This window comes from Hypanus sabinus, unplaced genomic scaffold (genome assembly GCF_030144855.1).
Source record: "Hypanus sabinus isolate sHypSab1 unplaced genomic scaffold, sHypSab1.hap1 scaffold_1538, whole genome shotgun sequence".
Lineage (NCBI taxonomy): Eukaryota > Metazoa > Chordata > Chondrichthyes > Myliobatiformes > Dasyatidae > Hypanus > Hypanus sabinus.
The window spans coordinates 39,587-63,648 of record NW_026779614.1 but is presented as its reverse complement, the minus strand read 5'-3'; the positions used below and the strand labels follow the sequence as shown (position 1 = coordinate 63,648).

At 45.0% G+C, this 24,062-nt stretch overlaps 1 protein-coding gene across 5 annotated transcripts; it reads left to right on the top strand.

Moving 5' to 3' along the window:
• The first annotated feature begins 554 nt into the window (after window positions 1–554).
• On the top strand, window positions 555–21,962 carry LOC132387111 (NACHT, LRR and PYD domains-containing protein 3-like). 5 transcript variants are annotated; one of them, XM_059959464.1, is made up of 11 exons: window positions 555–753; window positions 3,966–4,062; window positions 8,303–8,469; window positions 11,358–11,529; window positions 11,628–11,693; window positions 15,770–17,507; window positions 18,318–18,404; window positions 19,780–19,950; window positions 20,474–20,644; window positions 20,800–20,967; window positions 21,132–21,962. In XM_059959464.1, the coding sequence occupies exons 2-11, from the start codon at window positions 4,053–4,055 to the stop codon at window positions 21,220–21,222; spliced, it is 2,841 nt and encodes a 946-aa protein (XP_059815447.1). In that variant the 5' UTR covers window positions 555–753; window positions 3,966–4,052; the 3' UTR covers window positions 21,223–21,962. The 5 variants fall into 5 exon arrangements, with proteins under 5 accessions (XP_059815447.1, XP_059815446.1, XP_059815445.1 ...); XM_059959463.1 differs by having other exon boundaries at window positions 555–778; XM_059959462.1 differs by lacking the exon at window positions 555–753 and adding an exon at window positions 2,285–2,619.
• The last annotated feature ends 2,100 nt before the right edge of the window (window positions 21,963–24,062 follow it).

Here is a 24,062-nt window from a genome sequence, read left to right as displayed (position 1 = left end):
GGTTGATCTGTGGAATTTGATGCCACAGAGGGTGGTGGAGGGTGTCGTTGGGTACATTCATGTTATGGATTGCTAAATACGTTGCGTGCTATAGTAGGGAAGCAAGAATACGGTGTTGGGAAAAAATCATCCATGATTGATTATGCAGCAGACTAGAATGACCGAGTCACCTAATTCTGCCTCTATGCATAATGATTTTTTATCTTATACCATGACTGAGTGATGACTTCTTTTTATCCCATCACAGACAAAGGAAGATCTTCAGATGCTACCAAGCAACACACACAAAATGCTGGAGGAAATCAGCAGGCCAGGCAGCATCTGTGGAAGAGAGTAGAGTCGACATACAGATGCTGCCTGATCTGATGAGTTCCTGCAGCAATTTTATGTGTGTTTCTTTGTATCCCATGTCAGGTTTTGTAAAGTCGAGGGGCAGTTACAGATTTCTTCACTCGCATCATTACATATGAGTTCAAGATTAAGTTCCAATAAGCTTAATCCTCTGTTCTACTTTGTATGAGTAACATGCTTCATTATCTCTCTGGTTAAAGGTTGACCTGACCTGCGAGATTTATTGGAGGAAAAGCCCACGACTGGAAGAAAATCACAACTGAAGACGAGGGAACAGCAACAATGAACCAGCCCGAAGACGGAGAGCACCAAATGGAGAGAACCCATCTGACTTGGCGTTTCCATTGATTCAGTCAGGGGAAAGATTGGAGAGTCTTATTTACCCGAACACCGGTCCTTTTGGTATTACATTTTTGTACCAAGGAAGGTAGGAAATAGCTGGAGTGGGACTGAATCAGCCTAGGAATACCAATATGCGTCTGTCAGACCCAGCTGCACTCACTGCAGATTTGCTAATTACTCTGTGAAGCCACGCACATTCCCTCATATTGTTTGCTCATTTCAAACTCTTATCAGTTCTGCTTGTTTATTTGCTTGCCTGTGTTACGTCACATTAATCTGAAAATGTGTTGAGAATTTCCTCCCTTTATAAGAGGCCACAGTTTTTTTCCTGTTCTGTTGATTGCGGAAATGTGGAATTACCGTGAACTGCAGCAACATGTCATTGACTCCTCTGTCTATTGCAAGCTGCAATGATACACTTGCCCTCGAGTATATCGTCGAGCAAGCCTCTGCTAAGAGCAAACCCTCTTGAAGCCAAATGTCCCAGCACCATATTTCAGTCTTAACTAGCAAATGCCAAACAATAATTTACATTTGTATACCCTGTCGCCATCAAGTGCTTTTCTACTAATAAATTGTCAGAACGTACGAACCTGTGATTAAGCATATTTAGGTTTTATAATGAAGTTATGTTCCCATTTGGCCCTGTACCAAAGGCATGGGTTATATCTGTACTTGGGATGAATAAATGTCCCTGCAGCCAGGACTGCTGGAGCTGCCGAGGTCGGATTAAACTCAGTGGTTGCGGGTTGGGAAACAGAGCGTTTGGTCAGGTAATAGCAGAGTTGATATAAAGGTAGATGCAAAGTTCACAGAGACTGGTGGAAAGGTCGGATGTGGACAGGACATCATGTAGTCAGCTGGAAACGTGTTTAATTCAATACAATAAGTATTAAGAATAAGAGTAACTTAGAACATGGATGGTGCATATTATCACCATTACACAGACCTGACTGTTATAAGGGTAGGATTGGTGTTTGATGCTTCAGTTTTTAGTTGTTTCAGAATACATATGGAGGATTGTCTTTACTAATTAGGAATGGTATCACAGCTACATAAACAGAGAACATCAACGTAGGTGAAAGTCAGAAACGGGAAGGAGGCTATCAATCTGGGAGCATTCTGTCAGCCTTCCCGAAAGCCACTGGGATAATGAGAGCAGATAACTCGGCAGTTTTGGGAAAGGTGCAAAAGCAACAAGGTTGTTGTCATTGTTGACCTCAACGTTCCTGATGTTGATTCCATCTCCTTGTTCCAAAATGTGTCAAAGGGCCAGAATGCGTTATGTGTCCTGGATGAATTCTTGACATAGTATGTGGCTGGGCGAACTGGAGGAGCTGCCATACTCGATCTAGTATGAGACAATGATGCTGGTCAGGTGACAGATATTACGATGCGTGACACTTTTGAGATAATGACCACAACACCTCAACTTCTATCATGGTCATGGACACGGATGGTAGCGGACGATACGAGGCAGTATTTAATAGTTGCAATGGTATTCGAAGCATCTTGGGAGTGTAAATTGGGAAAAACAGTTTCAAAGGGAAATGCACAATGGAAATCTGAAGTTTGTTTCAGGAACACTTGAATGCGGTTCGGGGAAGATTTGTTCCAGACACCGTGAAAGAATGTTTATATAAACGAACCGTGGTTCACAAGAGATGAGAGCATTTAAGCAAGAAGGAAGCATTATTTAGGTTTAGGAAGCAACATTCAAGCAAGGCTCTAGAGAATTATAAGGTCGCCTGGATGGAACTTAAGAAGTGATTTAGAAGTCGAAGGGAACTTGAGAAGTCCTTGGGAAGTAGGATGAAGGAAAGCCCAAGGCGTTCTACATGTGGGTGAAGAAGAGGAGGGTGAATCGATTGAGTGTAGGACTACGCAGGAGCAAAGGTGGAAACGTGCCGGAGGATACGGTGACAGGTGAGGTGCTTAACGAATGCTTTATTTTAGTGTTACCAATGAGATGGACAGTGATGGTGACGATAGCATAACATTGTCATTCTGCTAAGAAAGAGATGTTGTTCATTCTGCCAATAAACACCACGTTACTACAGGAAGTGACGGGGGGTGGTTACGGGGCACTGATAATGGTCATTGCATCCTCTCTGGCCACAAGGGTAGCAACACATGATTGGAGGCTGTCAAATGTTGTTCTGTAATTCAATAAACACAATGGGCTTAATCCAGGGGATTATAGACCAGTGTGTGTTACATCGGGGGTTGGAAAACCCTTGGAACGGATACTTGAGGACAGGAATTTTGAGCATTTGGAGAAGCATAACCTTACTACGGGTTATCATTTTGGATTTTTGATGGTGAGTAGATAAAATGGAAGGGGATGTGCCCGAGACAATTTTCCACAGTACGGACCAGTCACACACAGAATATCTACCAACATTTGTGTCGACAGAGACTGAGTAGGAGTCACCATGGCATGGTGCATGGAAAGTTGTGTTCAACAATACTTTTTAAGGTTTTTGAAGATGATTGTCAGTGAGGATGGGCGAGTGGATGTTGTACATTGAACTTCAGTAAAGCCTTTAACAAGGTGCCTCATGACAGCTTGGTCTGGAAGACAAGGTCCCATGCGGTACAGAGAGAGAAAGTTAGATGGATTCAAAAATTGCCTTGAAATTAGTAAGCAAAGAGTGATGGATGAAGGTTTCTCCTCAGAATGGAGGCGCGTAAGTAGTGTTGTACCGCAAAGCTACAAGTTGCAATATTTGATATTTGTTATTTGATAGCAATGAATTGAATGCAGGTGCACAAGGCTTGACTGGTAAGTTCGTGGATGACGCAAAATTAGTAGATGGTACCCACGGTGAAGAATATCGTAGCTTGTAGGGGATCTAAATGGGCAGATGAGTGGTATATAGATTGCAAAACCAACATGAGCAGCAACGGTTTCATGCAGCGGCTGGTGATTATGTGCAGGGACCTGCCAGAGGAAGTGGATGAGGCAGGCACAATTGTATAATTCCAGAAGCAGTTGGGATGTGAAGATGGAATAAAGAGGCCAGGGGGGAAATGGGCTCAACACAGGAAATTGGGACCAGCTCTGTGGGCACTGTGGTCGGCATACTTCATCAGTAGGATGAGCCAGATATCACTGGACAGACGTACAGGCATGGTGTGGGAAGTGATGTTAACAGGGAATGTTTGGTTCCTAAACGAACTGCTGCTCAGATGCAGAGGATGCAGATACTGTCACATTTGCACATTTGCACATTTGCTCTCTGACACACTGCTTGTTTTGTGTAATTCAGGGCATCACCAGCGGGTGGAGCTGTCGTGCATCGCGATCAAAGTGTAAACAAGACGACGAAAATCGACAATCATCAGTCAGAATAAGAATGGCTACAGGTATGATCACCGGGATCTTTATAATTAAACTTCTGCCCTGTTGGTGCACAGTAGTTCAGATGAAGAAACTTACACAGGCGCTAACAGGGCAGAGAAGTTTTATCAAACATTGATCCCACTGGTAAAACGGCTTTGTGTTCCAGTTCCAGCGCAGGGACCTGACACCAGTAATGGTCGAATGACTCCGCTCACCAGGCCAAGCTTCACCTGAGTGAAAGGAGCTGGAGACCCTGAATCAGCAGGTTGAGAGTGAAACACATACAGGAATGAGACAGCGGTGTTGTTTGTTACGTAAAAGTCCAGGTTCAGGGTTTGTTGTACATCAGGGCCTGTTTAGAGATGAAAGACATCTCCAATTTTCATTTATAAAATTCAGAGACAGGTGATAAGTGCATTTCCGGGATTTCAGAGATTCTGTGATAACAAAACATTTCAGGATTCGGCAGGGCAGCTATCAACACCCCTCTTGTTGACAAAGTAGATGAGGGGAATTTTCCAAACTCTGTTTTCTGTAGCCGAGCCGAGAACTTTGCCAGACTTGGAAATGGCTGAGGATCAGGAGACCCTTCATTTTAGATAGACTTGTGGTCAGCTTCGGAGCATCACTGTCTGGTTTGGAGGGGCTACTGCACAGGACCGAAAGAAGCTGCAGAAATTTGTAAATCTACTCAGCTCCATCTTGGGTACTAGCCTACAAAGTTCCCAAGACATCTTTGGGAACCAGGGTCTCAGAAAGGCAGCGTCAAATTATTAAGGACCTCCAGCACCCCAGGCATGCCCTTTCCTCACTGTTAGCGTCAGAAAGCAGATACAGAAGCCTAAAGGTACACACTCAGCGATTCAGGAACAGATTCGTCCCTTCTGCCATCTGATTCCGAAATGGACATCCCATCTTTGGACACTTGCTTACTTTTTTTTGATATAGAGTCTTTCTGTTTTTGCATGATTTTAAAGATCTACTCAATATACGCAATTGGTTTATTTGTCTTCTTCTTCTTCTTCTTCTTCTTCTTCTTCTTCTTCTTCTTCTTCTTCTTCTTATTATTATTATTATTATTATTATTATTATTATTATTATTATTATTATTATTATTATTATATATTTTTTATTTTTTTAATATTTCTTTTCCCTGCTAGATTATGTATTGCATTGAACTGCTGTTGCTAAGTTAGCAAATTTCACGTTACATGCCGGTGATAGTAAACTTGATTCTGATACTGTTTTAATACCCCAATCCAGATCTGGTCTGTGACCAAATGGGGAACCTGAGGTCTCATAGTCCCTCATGAGATGATCTGCTACTTGAATTTAAATTCCAAGTATCTCTGATAGGAGACCCGGTATAACCTGTGACCAATTGTCTCTGTCTCCTGTAAGCATTGTGATTGTGCTCAGCTCTGTGATTCCAGGTGGAATAAAATAGAGATTACAGCCTTGAAACAGGTCCTTCTGCCCAAATAAATGCTGTTCTAAATGTCTCCGAGCTTGTCCGATTTCACAGCTGCCCAACTAAATGCTGTTCTAAATGTCTCTGAGCTTGTCCGATTTCACAGCAGCTTTTCCCATGTTTCCCTTGCAGACTTATTCTATCTTTTTTCCTGCCCACATCTTTTCTCAACTTTGTAATTTTATTTGTTTTTACTACCTCATCTGGCTGCATGGGTAATTTATACCCATCACCTACCACGTGAAAAAGTGTATATACCACCTTCGGTCCATTTTAAATTTCTGCCCTCTGGTCTCAGACTCCCTTACCCTGGGAAAAACACTGTCTACACCCTGATTATTTTATGTACGTGTGTAAGGTTTCCCTTCAAGCTCCCGTGATATAACCAGATAACCATATAACAATTACAGCACGGAAACAGGCCATCTCGGCCCTTCTAGTCCGTGCCGATCACTTACTCACACATATCCAAACTGACCTGCACTCAGCCTATAACGCTCCATTCATTTCCTGTCCATATACCTGTCAATTTTTACTTTAAATGACAATACCGAACCTGCCTTTACCACTTCTACTGGAAGCTCAATCCACACAACTACCACTCTCTGAGTAAAGAAAATACCCCTCGTGCTACACTTAACCGTTTGACCCTTAACTCTCAAATCATGTCCTCTTGTTTGAATCTCTCCAATTCTCAATAAAAAATACTATCCACGTCAACTTGATCTATCCCCCTCATTATTCCCTATCAAGTCCCCTCTCAACCTTCTAAGCTCCAAAGAATAAAGAACTAACTTGTTCAAACTTTCCCTGTAACTTAGGTGGTGAAACCCAGGTAACATTCTAGTAAATATCCTCTGCCTCTCTATTTTGTTGACTTCTTTTCTATAATTCAGTGACCAGAACTGTACACAATACTGCAAATTTGGCCTCACCAATGACTTGAGCAATTTTACCATTACATCCCAACCCCCATACTCAATGCTCGGATTTATAAAGGCCAACATACCAAAAGCTTTCTTCACCAGCCTATCCACATGAGATTCGAAAAAAAAATATTGAGGCTCCAGTCGGTCTTGAACTCACAAACTCGTGGTATAACAAAACCAGTGCTTTAATTCACAAAAAAAACAAACAGCCCCATCCAGTAACGTACTTGTCAATCTCCTCCTCACTCTTTCGAGCTGAATACCATCCATCCTCTAGATTAACAATTGCAACTGTATGTAAAGCTCTCTCAGCGTGTCTTTAAGTTTAGCTACTAGAAATGCACGCAAGACTCTTCAATTGCCAATGACTTGTATAGTTGTTCCATGACGATCATCATCCAGGAGACGGGACGGGACCCAGGGGACCAGGCTTCAGGGGCTCAATGTTATGGTCAGTCTGTAACCCAGGGGAATGGACATTGTTCATCACAAGGCAATGGTCAATCTTTGACCCAGGGGACTGGACATTGTTCGTCTCAAGGCAATGGTCAGTCTGTGACCCAGGGGACTGGACATTGTTCGTCTCAAGGCAGTGGTCAGTCTGTGACCCAGGGGACAAGACAGTGTGTGACAAAGCAAACAGAGAACGTGTTACCTACAGGATCGGACCATGAGTAATGCAATGGCGTGTCTGTGTGTGACACAGGTGACTGGACAGTTTGTGATCCAAGAGATTTATGTTTATTTATGCTTGATGATCCCAGTGATAATTCCCGGTATCACCTGATGCCGTTCCATTAATAACCGTTGGTTATCAGGGCATTCAACTAATGCGTATTCCGATAACAGTATTACTGTGTCTATACACTTCTTTTTCTGGGAGTGGATGTGTCCAGACACTGGTTTGTCGTGATGGTCACCTAGCAGGAAGTGTGGTTCACATTCACCAGCACAGTCCCACTCCAAATCTAGTCAGTCAGAGTCTCGGCTTCATTGCAGACACCCATTGTGAAACCTTGTTCGAGTATAAATCACTCCGAACCTGCTATTCATCATTCACTTCCGATGGGAAATTAAAGCGGGTACGAAAAGTAGTCAAGAGGTTTTTACTAGGCAACTCACCGAGGGAAGATCATCGGGACGCGGGAAGCAAGGTACCAAAACAGGGTCAGATTGAGAGCAATGTCACAATGGAATGTGACAGCCGCAGCGGAGGAGGAGCAAAGTCAGCCCGTAGACAGTTACGTCAGAGACACCGAGCAGGACCTTGGAAATGGCACAAGCGAGGCGACTGCCTGTCAGCTCGGAAGCTCACTGAACACGGAGTTGTCAACTCCCAAACAAGAAGCGGGTGAGTGAAATATGAGGGTGATGTGTTTGCAGATTGAATCAGGAAGCAGGTAAATGTGATTCCTTGTTGGAGGGTTATTCAGAGAGGGGAAATGTGTTGGTGTGGTGTATGTGGTGTAGTGAGGCACCCGTTACCCCACAACATGAAATGCAGCTATCTGGATAAGTGATTAGTTCCAGGATTTGAGTTATGGGAAATGTATCTGCCAGGATAGAGAGAGTATATCTCTGGGAAGCGACTATTATGGACAGTCCCAACATTTATTGCCCATCTTAAACTGAAATCAGTGAGTGGGTGGGACGGTAGGAGAGACAGGTTACTACTGAATGTGGTCTTTCTGGTAACGTCATGCCCAGCGCATTGATGGATCGGTTTTAAGGGCGATACGTGTTTTCAGCTGAAAGCAGGTCAACACTGAGATTCAAGACGTGACTGGTTTGTTGAGCAGGGCCAGAGCGGTGGAGACAAGCGATATTTGAGTTTGTGACTACATTCTCTTTTTATATTCACAGAGCCAGAGTTTACAATCTCCGACCTCCTGGCAGAGGGGGGCGAGTATCGACTGTACCAGCTGACAAAATTCTACAGGGACAGACTCAAACAAGCGATTGAAGAAAAGGTTGAAAGACTCGGTTGGATGTTGACAAAGGAGGGACATTTCAGTAGAGAAGAAAATGAGGTGAGTGTATTTAGTGTATTGTCACTGAACTGCTGGTATCAGAGGGAATAGTAATCGATATTAATCTCCTGCACATTCTAGTTCTACATGGTAATGGAAAATTTGCTCTCTGACTTGTCTTCAGCAGATCTGTTTTCAGCTGCTAAGGTGGGGAGCACTGGGAACAACAGGTTCAGCGTCACATTTTCCTCTCACACCTGCTGCATTTATCAGTGTGAAATAAGAGCAGTGGCTGCATATCTGGACTGTTGAACAGACATTCAGTCTAAATTTAATATTGCATCTTATCAGGACCATTGGTCAAATTCGCCTCAGCTTATTAATCCAGGATGAATATTAAACTGTCAGATTGTAAATTGGACCAACCGGCTTCACTGTGGTACTTGAGGGAGGGAAACCTGCTAACCACAGCTGATCTGGTCTCCATCTGAGTTCCCAACGAGTGGCCGACTTGTTATAGAAATAGAAAAGTACAGCACAGAAACAGGCCCTTTCGCCCATCTATTCCATGCCACACTACTGAAACTGCCTATTCCTATTGACTGCACCGTGTCCTGGCGCTCTATACCCTTATCATTCTTGTATCTATCCAGTTCTCTCTTAACCGCTTGTACCATTTGCACTGCTACCTCGTTCCACACTGTCACCACCCCCTGAGTGAAGAAGTTTCCGTTCATTTAACCTATCTATAACGCTCATAATTTAGTGAACCTCTATCAAATCGCCCTTTAATCTTCTGCGTTCCAAGGCTTAAAGCCCTAAACTGTTCAATATTTTCTTATACCTCAGATCCACCAGTCCTGGCAACATTCTTGTAGATTTGCTCTGTACTCTTCCAACATTCTTTGCATCTGTGCTCTAAGTAGATGATTGGATCTGCACACAACGCTGAAAACTAGACCTCACCAACGTTTTATACACGTTCAACATCACATCTCATCTCCTGTACTCAATACCTTCATTTCTGAAGGCTCATGTGCCAAATACTTCCTTTCCGATCTATCTACCTTTGCTGCCACTTTTAATGATTATGGACCTGCATTCCCAGATCACTTTGTTATACCACACACCTCAGTGCCCTACTGTCACTGTATAAGATCGATCCTGCTTGGTCATTCCAAAGTGCAACACGTCTCACTTGTCTGCATTATATTGCATCCGTCATTTTCCAGCCGATATCTCAGCTGGTTTAGACACCACTGCAAGCTTTGGCCGTCTTCTTCACTCTCCACCACACATTCCCACTCTTGGTACCAGCTGCAAATTTGCTGATCCAGTTAACCACATGTTCATCCAGATCGGTGATGCAGATGACAAACAACAAGGGACCCAGCACTGATCCCTGTGGCACCGCACGAGTTACAAACTCCCAGTCAGAGATTCAACAGTCTATAACCACTTTCTGTCTTCTTCCAAATAGCCAATGTCAAATTCAAATTACCATTTTACCTTGAAACCTGAGCAACTGAACATTCTTGCCCACCCTCCTATGCAGTAGCTTGTCAAAGGTCATGCTAAATTACATGGAGACAACACCCACTTCCTTGAATCCGTGAATCCATGCACTTTCCTGGTCACTTCCTGGAAGAACTTTAAGATTGGTTAGACATGAACTACCGCACGTAAAGCTGATATCTTATTGCCCCAAAAATCAATAGGTTGTCCTAAAAGAGTATATATATCAGACAAACCTTTTGATGAACCATTTTACGTTATTAGCTAGCCTACCTTCACATTTCATATTCTGTCCACTTATGGCTTTTTTGTTGTTTTCTGCTGGTTAGTAAAAGCTTCCCAGTCCTCCAGCTTTCGACTATATTTTGCAATATTCTCTGCCCTCTCCTTTGCTTTTGTGCTGCATTGACTTCCTCGTCAGCCACGTTTGATCATCCTCCCTTTGGAATAATTCTTCATCTTTGTGATTATCTACCTCTACCGACGCCTTCCGAATCGCTACGAGAATCTTCATCTACTCCTCACCTACTTTGGTGTTTCCTCTGCTAGTGTCATCTTCCAATTTATTTTTGCCCAGACTGTAATTCCTTTATTCCACTGTAACACAGATGCATCTAAATTTACCTTCTCCCTCCCTTTCTGTTATTTTATGATCAATGCTTCTTATGGGTTTATTTACCTTAAGCTTCCTAACAAATCTGCTGCAATACACAACACCGGATCCAGATCCGCTTTTCCTATAGTGGGCTCAACCACAGGCTTCTCTCAAAAGCCATCTCATAGGCATTCTATAAATTCCCTCACTTGGGATTCAGCACCGACCTGATTTTCCAAAGCTATCTGCATATCGAAATACCCCATGACTATTTTAACACTGAGCTCTTTATTTGCCTCTTCTCTTTCCCACTGGAATTTGTAGCCCACATCCTGGTTACTGTTCCGTCAAGGTCATTTTTCCTGTGCAGTTTCTTAACATCTACATCATCCAATCCAATATCACCTCTTTAGAAGGACTTCTATTTTTCGACGAGAACGGAGTCAAGCCAACCGTTTCACCTACCCGCTTGTCCTTTTGATTAAGTATGTATCCATCTTCTTTTCGCCACAATTCAGTGATGCCTGCCATCCTCTCACTCTCCCACTCTTCCGTTCTTGTTGTCGCATCTTTTTTGATGTAATGTTGCACACTTATGTAAGTTAATCACGTTGAATATACAGCAGGGTGTCAGTAAAATCTTATACTTACAGAATATTGATGTAGAATTTCCTTCAGTTACTGTTTCTCTGTTAATGACTGAACCCAGGGAGGATGAGACAGCAGCCCAGTGACTGCATCTGTTCTGAAACTACCGGGACCATGAACAGATATTTTCCTCCACATTCCCCATGTCTGTCTGTCTGCTCCACAATATATTCATTGTTTTCTTTTATAGAAAGTCACTGAGCTGACAGAGAAGGGAAACCGGGCAGAGAGTTCCAGACTCTTCCTCAGTTTGGTGATGGGCAAAGGCTCCCGGGCCCGGAGGGCGATGTGGGAATCCTTTGTGACATGGAGGACTGAGTTACCGAAGTTGGACAAAATACTGAGGGAAGTACAGGAGCTCGGTATGTTAAAACCACGCACTGAACACAAAGGCACATTGAAATAAACAGTTTTTATTATTCTAGCTCTGTTTTCATGGACATTGTTTTGATTCAAACAGGTCCTGATCCACAAGAATACATGGACATCGGCCAAGTGTTATCTGAGTTACCCTCTCATCTGATAGGTGAGTGATGAAATGCAGAGTTCAAACCAGATCTCAAATGTTTGACTGTGAATTGCTGGAACCTGGGAATCAAAATTCACCATTAATCATTCGCTGATCTCTGGTTCGGTGTACAATTCAGAGAATATCTCGCTGCAGCCTGAATATCCTACATTGCATTTTTCTATTAATCCAGCTGTTGGGTGGGTGTGCTGAACCCTTCACTCCTGTTTCTAATGCTCAAGGAATGCCCACACACCTCAGGCGGGCTCCTGATACACTTTATCGTCCAGCTGAGGTGTCTTTTCTACATTCAGACCTTTCAGATTCCGAAGCCCCTTGCCCTTCGTAACAACAGCTACACTCAATTATGTCTGCTGATGCTCTTTACATTTTGTAATTCCCCTAATGACTTCTACAGAGTGTGTCTGCCATTTCCTTTTCACCCATTACGACATCTACAACATCATTTTTCAGCGCTCCGATATCGACCCTCTCACTGTCTTTTACTCTTTATATATCTGGGAAAGAAAAAAAATACTTTGGTATCCTCTGTTTTTTTATTGACCATACCCTTGCATTTACTGCGCATTTCATGTGTAGACCTCGGAGAATCTATATCATAGTTGCATCCGACATGACGCAGGCAATAAATTCCAGGCACCCACCACCATGTGAAAACTCGACCAATGTGCTGTAACTTTACCCAGTCTAACCCTCACCAAATGCCCTCTGGTACTAGACACCAGTCACATGTGAAAAAAAAACAACAAAATACAGGCTGTGTACCTAAACTCTCATCTCTCAAAATTGTACTCCTCAGTCAGATCTCTATTCTAACTCCAGAGTAAACAAACCAAGTTTTTCAAACCTCTACTTGTAGCACATGTCACCGAATCCAGACAACACCCTGATGAACCTGTTCAGCACCCTTTCCAATCCTTCCAAGAGCTGGACAATCAGAAGTGAATACAATACTGCAGATGCTCCCTAAAACCGTAAGATCCAGGGGCAGAATTAAGCCATTCGGTGCAGTAAATTTGCTCTTCAATTTCTCCCTACTCCATTATCCCAGTAAACATTGACACTCTTCCTAATCAGGAACATATTGACCTGCATTTTACATATACCCAATGACTTGTCTTCCTCAGCTGTCTATTGCAATGATTTCACAGATTCACTACCCGCCAGCGAAATAAATTTCTCCCAATGTGGGTCCCCGGCAGCCAGGACAGTTCACACAGTACTCAAGCATGTTAATTTTCTGTATGAGCCTCCCATGTGGGATCTTGTCAAACATCCGACTAATATTCAAGCAGAAAATATCCATGTGTAACTTCATCCATCGCCTTTGTCACCTCCTGGAGGAACTCAATCAAGTTAGCAAGAAACTACACCCCCCTCCCCCAAAGCCTCACTGCTGAACCCTAACCCACCTCAAACATTCTCTCTTTCATACTCCCATGGGGCAGAAAATATAAAAGGCTGAAGGTATGAACCGACAGCCTCAAGGACAGCTTTAATTCTGCATTTATAAGACTGTTGAATGGTCATCTACTATGTTATTATTGGCTTCTTAATAATAAATCCAATATGTATGTATGTATGCATGTATAATTGTAACATCGTTCATCTCGTCACTAATTACCACTCACATGATAACCACAATAGACATAGAGAAGTGCAGTAAGAATACAGTGTTGGTATGAACGGATTTAAGGAACAACTGCTAATAGATTATGTAATTCGATAGCAAGCCCTGGGGTAAGCAGAAATCTTTCAACATTATATTGTTTATCAAACACCGGTTGATTCTGAGACAATCCTGACGGAAGTACTCGGCCCGAAACGTCGACAGTGCCTGTTCCTGTAGATGCTGCCTGGCCTGCTGCGTTCCACCAACATTTTGTCTGTGTTGCCTGATTCTGTCCCTCGTGTGTTTAAGAGAAGTTCCTAATATATATAAAATGCAACAAATCTTTGTGAAATTTCCACAACGTCTGATGAAGCATCGGCATGAAATAATCGCCCTATTAACATCCACAGAGGAACAGCCACTGTTATAAAAATAAATGGAGGTGTATTCCAGAGCGACTTCCACAGCTCTCTGTGGTTTTGTCTAGTTGTAAACCTGCTTTCTAATTTACTGAAACGGACAAAAATCAGGTATCAAATCTGAAGAAAAAATAATAAACGAATTATACTTTGACACAGCTGTACAGGGATGATTGGAAATTAGTTGTTCTTGCATCAGTAAAGCTAAAACTATTAATTCAAATACTGGAACTAATTTCCAAAGAAACCGTATATAGTATATATAGCTATGCATGTCTGTGTGGTTCTATAAAATATTAAACTACTTGTGTAGAAATAGAAATATAAAAGAGATTAGTGAGTCACTATCGACGGGTTCAATGTCCATTCAGAGACTGGATGGCAGAGAAGTTATCCCTGAATCGTTGAGTGTGCGCCTTACTCCGATCCTGTACAGTAGTCCCCATGAACCAGACGGTGATGCAGCCAGTTACAATGCTCTGCAAGTTACACCTGTAGAAATATTCGAGTGATGTTGGAAAGTCCTGATGAAATATAGCCGCTGTTGTGCCTTCTTTTAGCTGCATCGATATATTAGGCCCAGGTTAGATACTCATAGAACATAGAACAGTACAGCACATTACAGACCCTTCGGCCCACAATGTTGTTCCGACCCTCAAACTCTGCCTCCCACATAACCCACCACATTAAATTTCTCCATATACCTGTCTAGTACTCTATTAAACTTCACCTGTGTATCTGCCTCCACCAGTGACTCAGGCCGGGCATTCCATGCACCAACCACTCACTGAGTAAAAAAACTTCCTCTAATATCCCCTTTGAACTTCCCTCCCCTTAAAGCCATGTCCTCTTGTACTGAGCAGTGGTGCCCTGGGGAAGTGGCGCTGGCTGTCCTCTCTACCTATTCGTCTTAATATCTTGTACACCTCTATCATGTCTCCTCTCATTCTCCTTCTCTCCAAAGAATAAAGCCCTAGCTCCTTTAATCTCTGATCATGATCCATACTCTCTAAACCAGGCAGTATCCTGGTGAATCTCCTCTGTACCCTTTTCAATGCTTCCATATCCTTCCTATAGTGAGGCGACCAGAAATCAGTGTGGCCTAACTGAAATCCACAATTAGCTCTAAGGTTATATTTTCATCAACGCAAGGAGGATTCAGCACTCCGGACAAGCATATGCAGTTCTGATAAAGGGTACGCATCACTGAACGGAAATAAAAGCAGAATCCATAAAAATGAAGGAACTATCATAGGAGAAGGAAGTTAATCAATGGAAGAGTGTCCTGGCTTGCGTATCTAGTCATCCGGGCCGCAACGTCCATGGTCGACTCTGATAGGCGGAGGCATCATAATACAGTGCCCCACACTCCACCTGCCAGACTGATCAGTAGCAGTTGCCAAGACTTCACCACCTTCTCCACACACACGATGTACACCACTGATACGCTTATGGTCTCTGCCATTCACGGAGATTCCTTTCCATCTTTCCTCCGCTCCTCCATCACTCCATCCTCCTCCATCCATTTTCATTCTTGTCGTTCTGATGGGTTATCGATCCGGAACTTCACTGTCATTCTTCTCCAGATGCTACCCGACTTGAGTATTTCCTACATATTCTGTTCCTGTTTAGATGCAAGAGCAGTGGACACCTCTGACGCCCCAGTGTGCAGCTTTGTCAAAATGCACAGTGTCCTGCTCTCCATATTTCCGCACCAGATCACTATTAACATCGACTGTTAATGATGCAAACAATGCTTTAAATATAGTGAAATGTTGTTGTAACATAAGTACAGTCAGGATTGAATTAGGATATCGGGGGAATGATTACCTTCACAAGTCATTAGTACCAGAATTTAAGGATTGGACATTTTCTCTCAGTTCTAGTGTCTGTGAAAATAATTTTGCTTTCTGTCCTAATTTCCATGGAAGCATTGAATTAATTCATGTAATCTCAAACACTGAATGTTGAAATGCAGTTATGATATTCTTTGTCAGTTGAACAATTTGATATATTGACAATGTTCTCTGTTCCCATGGAAGATGTTCAGCAGAAACACAAGGAGACTCTGAGGGCACAAACTGAAACACTGAGAGTGAACACGATCCTGATGAGGGAGAAGGTGAAGGTTTTCAAGCTGGTTGATCGATACGCTGAGCTCACGGTCATTTCTACTGTTCGAGATCGGACACTGGTGGAACATGAGCTGCTGGCAAGAGGCAGAGACCATGAGGAATTGAGAGAGAACCATCTCCGCCGAAAGCTGGAAAAAATCCGGACTGATCAGTTGTTCCAGAGTAGCTTTTCCCGGAGTAAATCCAAATCTGGGAGCTCGGCAGCAGTGGCTGGAGTCCCGGGGATTGGGAAAACAACAATGATACAAAAGATTGTTTATGACTGGGCCACGGGGAAAATATACCAACAGTTCCAGTTTGTATTCAGTTTCAAATTCCGGGATTTAAACACCATTAACTGCAGAATAAACCTGAAGGAACTGATTCTGGATCAGTATCCTTACTTTGGGAATATCCTGAGAGAGGTCTGGAAGAACCCAGAGGGATTGCTGTTTATATTCGATGGTTTGGATACATTCAATGACAGAATTGATTTTTCTGACAGTCGCAGAGACACAGAAACTCAGTCCACATGCACAGATCCTGAATTCAAGTGCAAGGTGTCTGACATTGTGTACAGTTTAATCCAGGGCAAGCTGCTCCCAGGGTGTTCAGTGCTGGTGACCACCCGTCCCGCTGCGTTACATTTATTGAAAAAGGCTCGGATTAGTGTCTGGGCCGAAATTCTCGGATTTGTTAGTGAGGAACGGAAGGAATATTTCATCAGGTATTTTGAAGAACATACGATGGCAGCAGCTGTTATCAAACACGTGGAAGAGAACGAGATCCTGTACACCATGAGCTACAACCCCTCCTACTGCTGGATCCTTGCTCTGGCACTGGGCCCCTTCTTCACACAAAGAGTCAGGGACCCGCAGCGAGTACCCAAGACCATCACCCAACTGTACTCCTACTATATTTACAACATCCTGAAAAACCACGGCCGTGAGATTGAGAACTCCCGCGATGTGTTTCTCAGGGTTGGTCAGATGGCCTTCAGAGGAGTGTCCGAGAAGAAGATTGTGTTTACAGATGGAGATTTGATCAAGTACAATCTGCAGTCTTCCCAGTTCCTGTCCGGGTTCCTGATGGAGCTTTTGGAGAGAGAGGATTCTGCCCGGGGCATAGTGTACACATTCCCACACCTCACCATCCAAGAGTTTGTAGCTGCAGTCGCACAATTCCTGAATCCACATCCCGGGGATATCCTGATATTCCTTACTGAAGCCCACAACACGACAGATGGGCGATTTGAAGTATTTCTCCGTTTTGTTGCTGGTCTTTCCTCCCCAATGATAGCTCGGGGCCTGGAGGAGTTTCTGGGTCCATTTACTCATGAAACAACCTGCCGGGTGATTGACTGGGTGAAGGAGGAGGTTAAACGCCAGAGTGGAAACACGAGGAGTGAATCTGGTAAAAGGAGCCTCCTGAACATATTGCACTACCTGTTTGAGTCTCAGAATCGTGGACTGGCTCAGGCCGCACTGCGATCTGTGGAAACACTTTCATTCAGTGGAATCACACTAACCCCGATTGACTGCGCGGTCCTGTCTCATGTCATCGGACTCTGTGATACAATAAAATACCTCAACCTAGAGTACTGCCACATTCAGTGTGAAGGAACCCAGCGGCTGGGACCCGGGTTGTACAAGTGCCGGGAGTTGAGGTAACTTGATTTATCTCTCACTCTGAACTGCGAAACTGTTCCATTGTGTTGTTTCAATGTAAAGTTTTTTGGGTAAAACTGTAGTAATTCAGATTGCCAAGACTTCTGACAAATGCCCAACGATGGGAAGGTTCCTTGTGAAGGGATGCTGGAGACTTCATCAGATCAGTGAACAACGGACATTAGTTTAATGGTAGTAAATCACAGGAATGGCCGTGTTTCTCGCTGCCTGTGACACGTCCATTGACAATATTCCTTCTCACTGTTACTGACACCCAGACCGACACTGACTGCAGCAGGTGGGTCAGAGATTCACACCCCCTTCCCGGTGAGGGACAAGAGACCGTCTGCAGACTGTCCCAGTGAGAAGGAAAGAAATACCATTATGAGATTGTCCTTGCCTGCCCTTCCCCGTGTGTGACTATCACCATCAGTCCACCTGTGTGACTGTGCTCACTACCAGATACCCAGACCCCACGGGCGCATCTCCTCTCCCGATTGTGGACATCAGTTCAGACCCACCCATCTCCTGCAGGATCTGTCTTCCTATCCCTTTCTCTCAGGTGGGATCACTTCCAACATCTCCCATTAATACTTACCCATTTACAAATCTTCCTCACTGTGGGAGTAAATTACTGGCATTCCGTAAATACCCTGGAGTTGGGCAGTGAGGGACATTGACAGTGACGGGAACTCCGATTAGCGATTTATTGAAGGGTTTAATGTTTCCTCAAATATCCGAGTGAGAGAAATTCCCTCAGAAACATGGCTTGAATCACTTTGATCATCAATTTGTCTGTTTCTGTTTAGACTTGGGGGGAATCAGCTGGGAGATTCAGGACTGAAACTGGTGTCTGCGGCTCTGAGGAACCCCGAGTGTAAAATACAGAAACTGCGGTAAGTACCAGACTGTGGGAGATTGTGTTTACAGTCACAGGGTGTCTGACACTGAACATTATTGTGATCAGTGAAACAAAGAAGCATAGAAAACAGACAGCGCAATACAGGCCCTTCGGCCCACAAAGCTGTGCCGAACATGTTCCTACCATAGAAATACCTAAGCATTACCCTTAGCCCTCTATTTTTCTGAGCTCCATGTAGCCATCCATGAGTCTCTTAAAGACTCTATGGTTTCCATCTCCACCAGCGCTGCCGTCAGCCCATTCCACGTACTAAATAGTCTCCGTGTAAAAGAAAACTTACCCCTGACATCTCCCCTGTACCTACATCCAAGCACCTAAAAATATACCCTCTCATGCTAGCCATTTCAGCCCTGGGGAAAAGCCTCTGACTATCCACACATTCGATGCCACTGATGATCTTGTACACCTCTGTCAGGTCACTTCTCATCATCGGTTCCTCCAAGAGAAAAGGCCGAGTTCACTCAAGGTATTCTCATAAGGCATGCTCCCCAAACCAGGCAACATCCTTGTAAATCTCCTCTGCACCCTTTCTATGGTTTCCATGTCCCTCCTCTAGTGAGGCGACCAGAACTGAGCACAGCATTCCAATTGCGGTCCGAGCAAGGTCCTATATAGCAATACATTACCTCTCGGCTCTTAAACTCAATCCCACGATTAATGAAGGCCAATACACCGTATGCCTTCTTAACTACAGAGTCAATATGCGCTGCAGCTTTGGGTGTCCAATGGACTCGGACCCCAAGATCCATCTGATCCTCCACGCTGCCAAGTCTTACCATTAATACTACATTCTGCCATCACATTTAACCTACCAAAAGTAACCAACTCACATTTATCTGGGTTGAACTCCATCTGCCACTTCTCAGCCCGATTATGCATTCTATCAATGTCCCATTGTAACCTCTAACAACCTTCCACACAATCCACAACCTTTGTGGATAACCTTTGTGTCACAAGCAAACTTACTAACCCATCCCTCCACTGCCTCATCTAGGTCATTAATAATAATCACAAAGACGACGGGTCTCCCACATCTGACACTAAGCAGAGACAACTAGCCTCACACACATACTCTCTGTCTGTATTGTAAACAGATAACCTACCTCGCCTCGACCCTTTATCGCCGAAGCCCCGTTGAGCCAAAGCCTTCCTACTCTGTCTCCCGCTCCTCTGACGCTCGCTCTGTAAATCGGTCTTCCTTTTAAACTCTTCTCGCTGTTCTCACTGGCCGACCTGCACAATCGTGCTGAAGAAAAAAACATCAGTAATTGTGTTACTGATAAACAGTGGGGATTTGTACCGTCTCCTGTCTCTCTGTGTCCTTCACCCTCACTCTCTCTCATCTCCAGGCTGGACAATGTCGGTCTCACAGATTCTGGTGCCGAGGAACTCGCCTCAGCTCTCAGTACAAACCCATTACTGTCGGAGCTGGACCTGAGTTTTAATAAACTGGGAGATTCAGGAGTGAAACTGGTGTCTGTGGCTCTGAGGAATCCGGAGTGTAAAATACAGACACTGTGGTAAGTACCAGACTGTGGCAGATTGTGTTTATAGTCACTGAGTGTCTGACACTGAACATTAATGTGATCAGTAGAATCAAAGAAACATGGAAAACATACAGCACAATACAGGCCCTTCGGCCCACAAAACTGTGCCGAACATGTTCCTACCTTAGAACTACCGAAGCTTTACCTATAGCTCTCTATTTTTCTGAGCTCCATGTAGCCATCCAGGAGTCTGTTAAAGACCCTATGGTTTCTGCCTCCGCCATTCCACGCACTCGCCACTCTCTGTGTTAAAGTCTTACCCCCGACACCTCCACTGTACCTACTTAAAAATATGGTGTCTGCGGCTCTGAAGAACCGCGAGTGTAAAATACCGAAACTGGAGTAAATGCTGGACTGTGGGAGATTGTGTTTACAGTTACTGGGTGTCTGAACTGAACATTAATGTGATCAGTAATTGTGTTACTGATAAACAACGGGGATTTGTACCGTCTCCTGTCTCTCTGTGTCCTTCACCCTCACTCTCTCTCATCTCCAGGCTGACCCATGTCGGTCTCACCGATACGAGTGCCAAGGATCTCGTCTCCGCTCTCAGTACAAACCCATCACTGACGGAGCTGTACCTTAGTGATAATAAACTGGGAGATTCAGGAGTGAAACTGGTGTCTATGGCTCTGAGGAACCCGGAGTGTAAAATACAGGCTCTGCGGTAAGTACCAGACTGAGGGAGATTGCGTTTACAGTCACTGGGTGTCTGACACTGAACATTAATGTGATCAGTAATTGTGTTACTGATAAACACTGGGGATTTGTACCGTCTCCTGTCTCTCTGTGTCCTTCACCCTCACTCTCTCTCAACTCTAGTCTGGGGAGTGTCGGTCTCACAGATTCTGGTGTCGAGGATCTCGTCTCCGCTCTCAGTACAAAACCATCACTGACGTGGCTGAACTTGGGATCAAACTCGCTGACAGACCGATCTGTCCCCGCTCTCCGCCACCTCATACTGACCCTCCCGAGTCTGGAGTGGATCGGGTGAGTGTTTGTGTTAATGTTCAATGTGATAAAATATCAGCGGATCCGCGGGTTTTCTGGTGATATTTGTCTGTGAGTGTTGTTGAAACATTAACCCCGGTCCCCTGTTACTGACACTGTTGTGTAATCTGTTTATTTCACCTTTATTCCTCCATCTGTTTCAGGCTGCACTGGAATCGGTTCAGTGAGGCCGAGGGGAATAAACTGAGATCTTTGCGGGGACTCAGACCCGGACTGATAGTAGTGGATCTGTGAACATCTGGCCTTTAACCTTTATCTTACCTGGAACCCAGACCCGGACTGATGGTGGATCTGTGATCCTGTGAACATCTGAATGTGTGAACATCCCCGCTCGCGGGATGGGGACATTTTGACAGATTCCACACCCTCCATTTTAACTCCCGCCGTTACATTTAATGGCCGTGATCCAGGTGTGATTCCCAACGGTTTTAACGGAACTGGCTCCAGTCTCGCGCTGTGTGTTGTTCGTTGTGATCCTGCACTGACGTATATCTCCTCCGGTCCAGCACCAGCTTCCGCCGGATGTGCGGGTTCAAGACTCCCCCACGCGAGACCCCGGGGTATTACACAGGCAGGAAGAACCCGGGGGCGGGGCTTAGTCTGGGACACCGGTATCCCAGGGTGGGATTATCCCCGGAGAGAATCCTTTTGCTCCCTTTGCTGAGGACGGTGCATTCTGCAGCCTGGCCGATATAATGATGTTAAATGGACAAATCCCTCGGCAGTGACCCTGGATCTGCAGCGATCCCGGACACGGCCCTGAAGTGTGATTTGATAATCATCGGTTCCCCGATGCAGAGTGACGGTGAGAAACGGGACTGATTATTCAACCGGTCAATCGTTGTCGCCGGCCAGTTAATTGTGTGTGAGTGTGAGTGAGTCGGGAGCAGCTTATTTATTCCCGCACGTCAGCAGCTCACTCGTTGTTTAATTTATATTTGTCATGATGAAATCAATAAACCGCTGTAACTTTCCGTCTTGGTGTCGGACTTGAGTCACTTGAAAGGAGAAACAGTGACCTGGGGTTACAGCTGCCCCCGCACCCTGTGCAGTGTAATAGTGGGTCTGAGCTCCTCAGCAGCGTATCAGAGTCTGGGTGCCCAGGATCGCATGTCCACCCTACCCCCATTGTGGCTGATTGCCCCCGCAGACAGTTAAAATCGACTGTAATGTCAGACGTGATTTCACTTGGGTCCCGAGTACGATAGGGATGGGGGAAGGCACACCGGCGTTGAGCCACATTATTCCATCATAGACTCCCGGGGTCAAACACAGAGTGAAGCTCCCTCCACACCGTCCCATCACACACTCCCGGGGTCAGACACAGAGTGAATCTCCCTCCACACCGTCCCATCACGCACTCCCGGGGTCAGACACAGAGTGAATCTCCATCCACACCATCCCATGACACTCTTCTGAGGTCTGACACGGGAACAAAAAGGTCTGCAGTTCTCGAGTCAAAACAGATTACAGAGGAGACTCTCATTGTGTTCATTTTGGAACTGTAGCACAGGGAACTACACACACACACACACACACACACACACACACACACACACACACAGTGCACAAACCAGGAGAGGGTGGGAGGGGGCACAAACAGGCAGGGGACTACAGACGGTAATCATAACCATAGCGGTTAACAATCACATTTGACTTCTAGGTTCCAGAGGTAGACCAGAATGAAATCAAAGTTGAGGATAATTTTGCAAAGTGGGACTCCACCCCTTCCCGTCCCTCCCGTCCCTTCCCGCCCACTCACACGGACCGTGATCCCAATCAAATGTCATTCTTTCCCATTCCTTCCCACCATCCACACTCCCAATGGACCCCACCCATTCCCATTCAGTCCAACTATCCGCATTCCTAACGGGACGCACTCTGACCCATTCGCTTGCATCGTCCAAACTTCCAGTGGGCACCGCCCCTTCCCATTCGCTCCCACTATTTGCCTACCAGTGGACCCGCCCCTTCCCATTTACCCCCATCGTCTTCACCGCTTCCTATTCACTCCTGTCGTCCGATCACCCAGTGGCATCTGGCCATTCCCACCGTCTGCCTCCCAATGGAACTCCTTTCAGTTCATTTCCGACAGGAATGGGATGCTGGAAATTGTCGGGGACGCCTGAATTCTGTATTTGACAGAACTCGGAGAGGATTTAGGAAATTTGACGAGAACGCCGATGGGTTTATTAGTTACTCGGAAAGTCGAGGGTGGTGCGGATGGTGACGGCTTTGTAACACTGACGATGCTCATCTCCTGGCGGAGACGGCGGATAGGATCGGACTGAAGGACATTCGACACATCTATCTGAAGATGGCGGGGGGTGGGGTGCGTATGAGAGAGGTTTACCCTTTCCGTTTCCCCACGTCGGGAGATTCATTGCGCCCGGTTCCCTGTGTCCACGTAGCACACAGGAAGTTATACACGGCACGGTTCCCGTCCTCAAATCCCAAATTGGGAATTTTGCCAGGCAGAATTTCCGATCTCTGTCTCCGCACTGAGAGTTTTACCGCGCACCGTGTCGGGTCTCTGTATCGACACCGGGAGTATTACCGCACACGTTACCTGGTGTCTGTATCCTCCTCTCTCCACGACACTCGGAGTGATGACGCACAGGATCCGGAGATGAGGATGTCGGATGGGTCTCTATTGTTTGCGATATATTTATTATTTGTGATAAACAGTCTGCGCAATCGAGTGGAGGGTGGTCGAGAGTGTCTGTCCTGCGAGGGGCTCCTGATGGAAAATGGTGACATGGGAAGGAGCGACAGAAGGATTTAGAATGGTCACTGGGGAGGGAGTGAAAGGTTGACTGAAAATGGTCTCCGCGGAGAAAGTGATGGGCTGAGTGATAATGGCCGACAGAGTGAGGCTTGTGCACTGACTGAAAATTATCACCGGGGGCGGGGAAGGTTATGTGCTGATTAACTATTGGATTCTGGATTAAAACCAGAATATAGAATTAATAACAGGGAGAGAGTGACGCGCCAATATAACATTGTCAATAGGGAGGGGGTGACGCGCGCTTTGAAAATGGTTTACATGGAGGAAGGGAGGGATGCACTGAGAG